Source organism: Epargyreus clarus, unplaced genomic scaffold (genome assembly GCF_041222505.1).
Source record: "Epargyreus clarus isolate Ecla_fem2 unplaced genomic scaffold, WU_Ecla_fem_2.2 ptg000033l, whole genome shotgun sequence".
NCBI lineage: Eukaryota > Metazoa > Arthropoda > Insecta > Lepidoptera > Hesperiidae > Epargyreus > Epargyreus clarus.
Genome location: NW_027332238.1, coordinates 5,905,366 through 5,912,723, shown reverse-complemented (window position 1 = coordinate 5,912,723; position 7,358 = coordinate 5,905,366). Strand labels below are relative to the sequence as shown.

The following is a 7,358-nucleotide window of genomic DNA, read 5'->3' as shown; positions in this document are numbered from 1 at the left end:
ACCAATACATCGATTATTTTAATCGATATTAGTAAGGATTGAATCGTAAACTATGCATTTGATCAAGTGATGATCTTTAGCAAAGTTGAAGGGGTTTTCAGTTTTATGTATGTTATATTTTCTTTTAAACGCGGGCGAAGCCGCGGGCAAAAACTAGTATATTATAAGATCTGATAATGAGTTTTTTACTTCGTTATTTGAATAGTAAATATAATAATCGGAATTAAATATGCTGTAAAAGTTGTATATTACAAATGTAATATATTGTTGTTCAAAAAATAACAACTGTTCAAAAAATATTTAAAAATACTTCCAAAAATGTAAAACACTTAATTAAAAATTTCTTTAATGTATAGGCCTAAAAATTGGGCGAACAAGCCCAAGTGGGATAGTGGGTAAATAAAAATACCATGTTTACTCTTTTTTTGCGATTTATATTAAAATTTAAAGGAATTATAAAGTTTCATCTACATTTTTTTTGGATTTCTATTCTAACAACTTAATAAGCTCACGCTTTTACGGTAAAAGTATACAGAGATGAGACATAAACATTTATTTTAAACATTTAATACTATAACATAACGAAAAAATAATTTCTCGAACAAAATGTATGAATTACGTACGACATTGAACTTGTAAAAAACATTAAACCTTGTGTTGTTAGGAATAAATATAATTCGACACTAAAAAAACTGATTAATAAGCTTCACGAAATATATGACACTGTCACACAAATTTAAGTTATGTTTTCATGCTATGAACATCTATAATCAACCCCAGATAGGATTAAAAATAATATCAAAATTCACGAAATTTATGGCGCTCTGTCACAAAATGTAAGTTGTTTTGCCATACCATGGACATCTATAATCAACCCCAGATAGGATTAGTCTACCTAAAGTCGGCCATATCGGTACTACCCCTGAGGACTAGGTCGGAACGCCTCATGTACCTAAATCTCTCTTACCCTTCAAACCAGAACACAACAACACTACTCTGTTTTAAATAAGTATGAAGTTGGTGCTTTCTGAGTCACACCACAAAGGGTTCTACCACCTTTAAGTGTAGACAGTCAATAGTAATTGGTACCATCCAGCTGATCTGATGATGGAGAGAGGTAAGGGAACTCCTCATTTGCTACTAGGAAACCCCTCGAGTTTGGACTCAAATGATTTCTTTCGACGAGTCCAATACATTACACTTATAACGAGGACCTGATGATGCAGCCGGAAGGTGGAAAGTGGATCTTCAATAACGCATTTGTCAAGATATTTGTGTACTACAATTATTAATATATTTTATATATTTATGAACTGATTTAAAAATATAAATGAAAAAGATTTGATTTAAAATACAAACAATTTTATAAATAAACAATTAAGAACTGTCTTTAAACATTTATAGAAGTCTTACTAATTTTACAAAAAATACTACTTTTTTATCAACAAAATACAAAAAAAAACAATGATTTATTGTCTCTGATTTACTTTTAACCATAAAAATGTGAGCAAAAACCAAGTATAGATAACCAATATACCAGTAAATATTACAATCGCCCTCCTCACTCACACATAGACAATTGATCTGTATATTGTTTGACCATTCGAGTATTCTCACTGATCGATTTATGTAATCTGTATATATAAAATGAATGTTTGTCTGTATGTCTCTTATAGAATCGTAAACTTTGCATTTGATCATGTGATGATCTTTAGCAAAGTTGTTGTGCATGAGCCCGCGAAGGTTTCTGAGTTGGTGCGACCAATTTTCGACAGATGGCGCCACTGATTTCCAAGGAAGGTACAAATTTTCAGTTATATCTATATCATTTTATCTAGAATCGTTATGTAACAATACTCTTATGGTGAAACATCGACAAAGTGAACAATATGACTCCTAATTTTTATGTCACATTTAAATTATCGGCGAATAACTGCACAAATACGACCACGAATACCCGTTTACATATTCGTCTATATTCATTGAACATAGATATCCTGCGATACTATACAGGTTTAAATAATTTAATTCACGCCAAAAATGACTCGTGTGTTCGTGGCGCGAATCAAATACAGCGGAATGAGTTGTTTACACGTATTCGTGCATATTCGTGTATACTCGCCGAATATCCAAACATTGCATATTTCTATAATTGGCTCAAATAGAACCATGCAATATTAAAACAATAATATTATCATGGTTTTAGGGCTAGGATATTTAATACATACGACACGACGTCGTGTCGTGACATATTGCGTCGTGTAGCGATACGATGACGTATCTACAATGTGGATATTTAAAATTATATGCTTTAAATTTAACGAGATATTAACGATATGTCGATCATTCATAAAATCAAGTACATATTTCGATATTTCAATTCTTTTCGATACGATATATCGCACAAAAAATTCTATATCGATATACATATAGATATTTAGATCTCTATATATCGTCGTATCACTAGTCGTGTCGTGTAAATATACGACTTTCATCAAACACTACACGACGCTGTAAAATCAATATTTTTTGAAGTGAAAACTTCTTTAGCGACGTTGTGCATTTTTTGTGATGAGAAAAAAATGTTTAACTCGCGTCAGGACACGTGACCTGATCGACAATTCGTAAGACTGTCATTGTGTACGATAGCTCAATAAATGAATATTGTATTTCAACACATAAATTATAGTACTTTTATACTGATGAAGGTGGTAGAACCCTTTGTGGTTCGACTCCGGCGGCACCACCACCACACCTATTTCTACATAATAACAGCAGTGTTAGGCGCTGCTGTGTTCCGGTTTGAAGGGTGTGGTAAGGGAGACATACTTTTCCGAGGCGTTCCAGCTTAGTCCTCAGGGGTAGCGGCGCATCTGTGGCCGACCTTAGGTAGGAATATCTAATCCTATCTGGGGTTCATTACAGATGTCCATGGGCGGCATTAGCCACTTACCATCAGGTGGACCGCATGCTCGTCTGCTACTCCTATATTATAAAAAAAAAAAACTGATAAAGCAATTCATGTAAAATTATTCTCTAACCATTCCAAAGTATCAAAAATGCACAACATTAATATTCAAGTTTTCACTTCTGCCGGCACTCCAGTACAACCCATTGATTATCTCTCTTTTTAAGTTATTTTCAACCATTAGGAGCATAATTCACTTGTCCGATCAACCTTCAGGCCTGCCCTCAAGTATCAAAATGTCTTTACGATGTACATATATATATATTATATTAACATTTACTGGTGTTGACTCGAGTTCGATGCCATGTTGTAATCGCGGTGGTCCCTCCAATGCCTCTCCACGAATTTCCTGATATAATTGTACGGTTTTGAATCGTGTTCTCCTATTACGTTTTCCACCTGAAAGTAATAAATTTATTTTTAAAAACTAAAAATTTATTGTTAAAAACTAAAAACCATACTAAAATCGTTTACCTTGATTCTGATGAGGAGAATGGGAAAAAGTTATTAAAATTGTATACTGTCATTGGTTCTGGATAATTGAACAACATTTTTAATTAATCTGACCGTTCAAAGTGGGTAAAAAAAGAGTTCAAAGATTCCTTTACATACCCAGATACATACATACAGGTGAAGCTAATAAAGAAATGGTATAGTCCGCATAAAACTGCTAGTACTCTCCGAATATAGAAATGAATCGCGTCGCCATAGCAGATTGTATGACTACACCCGCTCGCAAGAACTTCAGAGCGGACTAGCAGTTTGGTGAGGACTACATCCGATCAAACCATACTCTACCCAAAGATAGGGTCACTTTCATGCAAAGTTAGGGTCCCTTACCTTATACGGTGGCATGATGGTGACCTCATTGTAAACTCTGATACTCTGCCCCGCCCACGACACGTCATCGATGACGCGCGCGATCGCCAGGAAGAGCCTCTGACCCTCGGGGTCTAAACAGGCTGATAGAGCTGATACCTAGAATCAAAATAGAAAATTTTGAGAAAATATTTTTCACTAGTTTTTGGTTATTCCAAAATCTTTTTGACTCTAGATGTAGTATGAGCATGCAGTCCTGATGGTAAGTGGCTACTGCCATATGGACATTTGTAATCAACCCCAGATTAGATTATAGTCCTATATTAGGATAGACACAAATGCGTCGCTACCTTTGAGGACTAAGCTGGAGTGCCTCGGATAAGTATGTCTCCCTTACCACACCCTTTAAACCATAACACAGCAGCGGTACACTGCTGTTATAACAGAAATAGTTGTAGTGGATTTGAACCACAAAGGGTTCTACCAGATTCAATAGGTATGACAATCAATATAGAATTTTTGAGGATTTTTTTTAAGTTATAGATCATTTAGGTGTTTAGGAACACCAACCAACCACCACTTAAACCAACACTTAAAATTGACACCAAAAGTAGCTGGTAAATGACAATTTTTTGCAAGAAAGCTCAATTGAGCTAAATACTAAGCTTATTGGTTAATTAAGAACCCTTTGTGGTTCGACTCCGGCGGCACCACCGCCACACCTATTTCTACCTAATAACAGCAGTGTTAGGCGCTGCTGTGTTCCGGTTTGAAGGGTGTGGTAAGGTAGACAGACTTTTCCGAGGCGTTCCAGCTTAGTCCTCAGGGGTAGCGGCGCATCTGTGGCCGACCTCAGGTAGGAATATCTAATCCTATCTGGGGTTGATTACAGATGTCCATGGGCGGCAGTAGCCACTTACCACCAGGTGGACTGCATGCTAGTCTGCTACTCTAATATTATAAAAAAAAAAATTTAGAGTAATGATAAAGATTATAGATTTTATTTTTCTATGAATCATATTAGGTGGCAGAACCTTTAGTTTGACTCTGGAGGAACCACCGTCACACATATTTCTGTCATAACAGCAGTAGTATAGGTTGTAGCAGGCAAACAATATTCATATCTTCTGTAATGTGCTTACACCGACAGTGGCGTAACTATAGGGTGGTAGGGCTGGCAAACTGCCATGGGTGCCCAACCTGACGGAGCCCCTGGCCCGAAAAGGTTCAAGCTCAAAAGTAATAAATAACATGTGTATTAATCACCAAAAAGAAGGTCACTAGGACCAAATAATCACTATGTATGCAGTAATAGCCTAGTGGTTAAGAAACTCTGCCTCTCGTTCGAGCGGTCCGAGGTTCAAATCCCAGGCACGCACCTCTGATTTTTCAAAGTTATGTGCGTATTAGAAATTAATTATCACTTGCTAAACGGTGAAGGAAAACATCGTGAGGAAACCTGCATACCTGAGAGATTTATAAAAAAAAAATCTCAAAGGTATGTGAAGTCTACCAATACGCACTTGTCCAGCGCGGTGGACTATGGCCTAACCCTTCTCATTATGCGAGGAGACCCGTGCCCAACAGTGGGACAGTAATGGGTTGTTGATTGATTGATTGATTAATTCATGAGTGTAAATTTCTTAGATCCCGTGCAATGAATTTGCCACGGGTCACATACCGTATAGATGCATTACTGTACACCGATATGGGCCATGTCCCATAAAATGTCTATAAATATGATTTTGTGTGACATGACAAGGATAATGTCTGTCTATATAAAGGAGCGTAAGTTGAATTTGACAAGATCAAAACTTTGTTTCTTTTATAGAAGTTTATAGAAGTAATGAACGCACATACTGTCCATCTAATGGTAGGAAGTCACTGCCATATGGACACCTGTAGTCAACCCCAGATAGGATTAGTATCCTACCCGAGTTAACCACAGATGTGACACTACCCCTGAGGACTAAGTTAAGATGCCTTGTAGAATATGGCTCTCTTATATCACACACTTGAAACCAGAACACAGCACTACACAGTTATAACAGAAATGTGTGACAGTAGTGCCTAGAGTCGAACCACAGAGGATCATATTTTTAAACTTAGACTAACATTTGACAAATACTTTCACAATCACTTCGAAACGTAATAAAATAGCACTTACTAATCGTTTTTTATTTTCTATGGAATTCCTCACTCTCGTGTTAAGACGATGAAGGTTTAGAGATGACGGCGGCTCAGGAATAGACGTCACCTCCTTCTTAATTTGAACATCGCTGACCAGCGACAGATTAACAATATTCACATCATGCCGTTTTGGATTGCCCGAAGACGATGGACACTTTAGAATCAGCATTTTTGTTTGCGGATCGAACGCTAATACCTCGCCTTCGATCACTTCGTTGTAACATGTCCGCGTAGCGACAATACTCCCGATCGTAAAGCAGTCGGACACCACTGTGGACATCTTGGTAATGCTAAAGCATGCGGCGTGTTATGTAAATAGTTAGTTTTCGTGTTGTTAGTCGCGGTCCGCCATTGAATTGCATAGCGGTAGGGTTGTCCACGTGCGGTTCGGATCCGATTGTTGTATCGATACGAAATGATGCGATTGGTGTATGATAGTAATCGATACAAATATCAAATGTAAGTGGAGGAATTTATGTACATATTATACTTAGTTTAGTTTCAAATAATATTTAATTACATAGTTTAGGTTAGAACATAATGTATATTGAGGGATAAAATAAACATTTGCTTAAAAATATCGATTAAAATATTTCCCACATTTGCAGATCTTCTATTATTGTTGATATTTTATTAGGCCGGTGTTAAAAGTTAACGAATTGAAGACTAGAATCAAGAAGATTAGATTAGAAATAATGAAGTTCTTGTGTACAGTTGTATAAAAACTTCTAAATAAATGAGATTAACAAAAAAGATTAGACTTCTTTTTTCACCTTATTTTGTTTCTTATAGTCATACTTGTGACAAATAGAAGAATTATTGAGTTTTTAAGATTGTATTATAAATGTAATGTACGTAAAGCCTCTTACTATACGATATGATTCGATATTTGAAGGTTCGGTTCCTAACCAAAGTATCGGTACAAATTTCACATCCCTAAATTAGCACTAGGATTGAGCCACAGACATAAAATTTTAGATAGTGAATGGCATTATGTTATTGCAAAATACTCGCATGAATGTTCTTTATATTATTCGACGCATAATTTGACAATAAATAAAACATATTTTCAAACTATATCATAACGTTTTTTAATATTATAAAGACGTTTAAGTTAAATATACCTAATTCAAAAATTAGTTCGTAACGTTGACACACGCATATAGACAATTTAATACATACCTTGCAATAACTAAACGTTTTCCTTTCTCTATTTACCAGTACCACAGTTAATAAAATATTAGTAAAAATAATTCACTGAAAATAGATAGTGAAAAAGGAATCACGTATTTAATAATATATTACTTTATATATATTATTAAAAACAAGAATTATTATTTATGTAGTTCACGATTTTTTAGCGTCAGGAACTTAAAGAATA

General features: G+C 35.5%; 1 protein-coding gene across 1 annotated transcript; it reads right to left on the bottom strand.

The window, feature by feature from the left end:
* Window positions 1–413: 413 nt before the first annotated feature.
* On the bottom strand, window positions 414–6,363 carry Lsm12a (LSM12 homolog a). Its single transcript, XM_073090905.1, has 3 exons — window positions 5,955–6,363; window positions 3,809–3,946; window positions 414–3,367 (listed from the first exon to the last, which is right to left on the bottom strand). The coding sequence occupies exons 1-3, from the start codon at window positions 6,255–6,257 to the stop codon at window positions 3,245–3,247; spliced, it is 564 nt and encodes a 187-aa protein (XP_072947006.1). The 5' UTR covers window positions 6,258–6,363; the 3' UTR covers window positions 414–3,244.
* Between the last annotated feature and the right edge of the window lie 995 nt (window positions 6,364–7,358).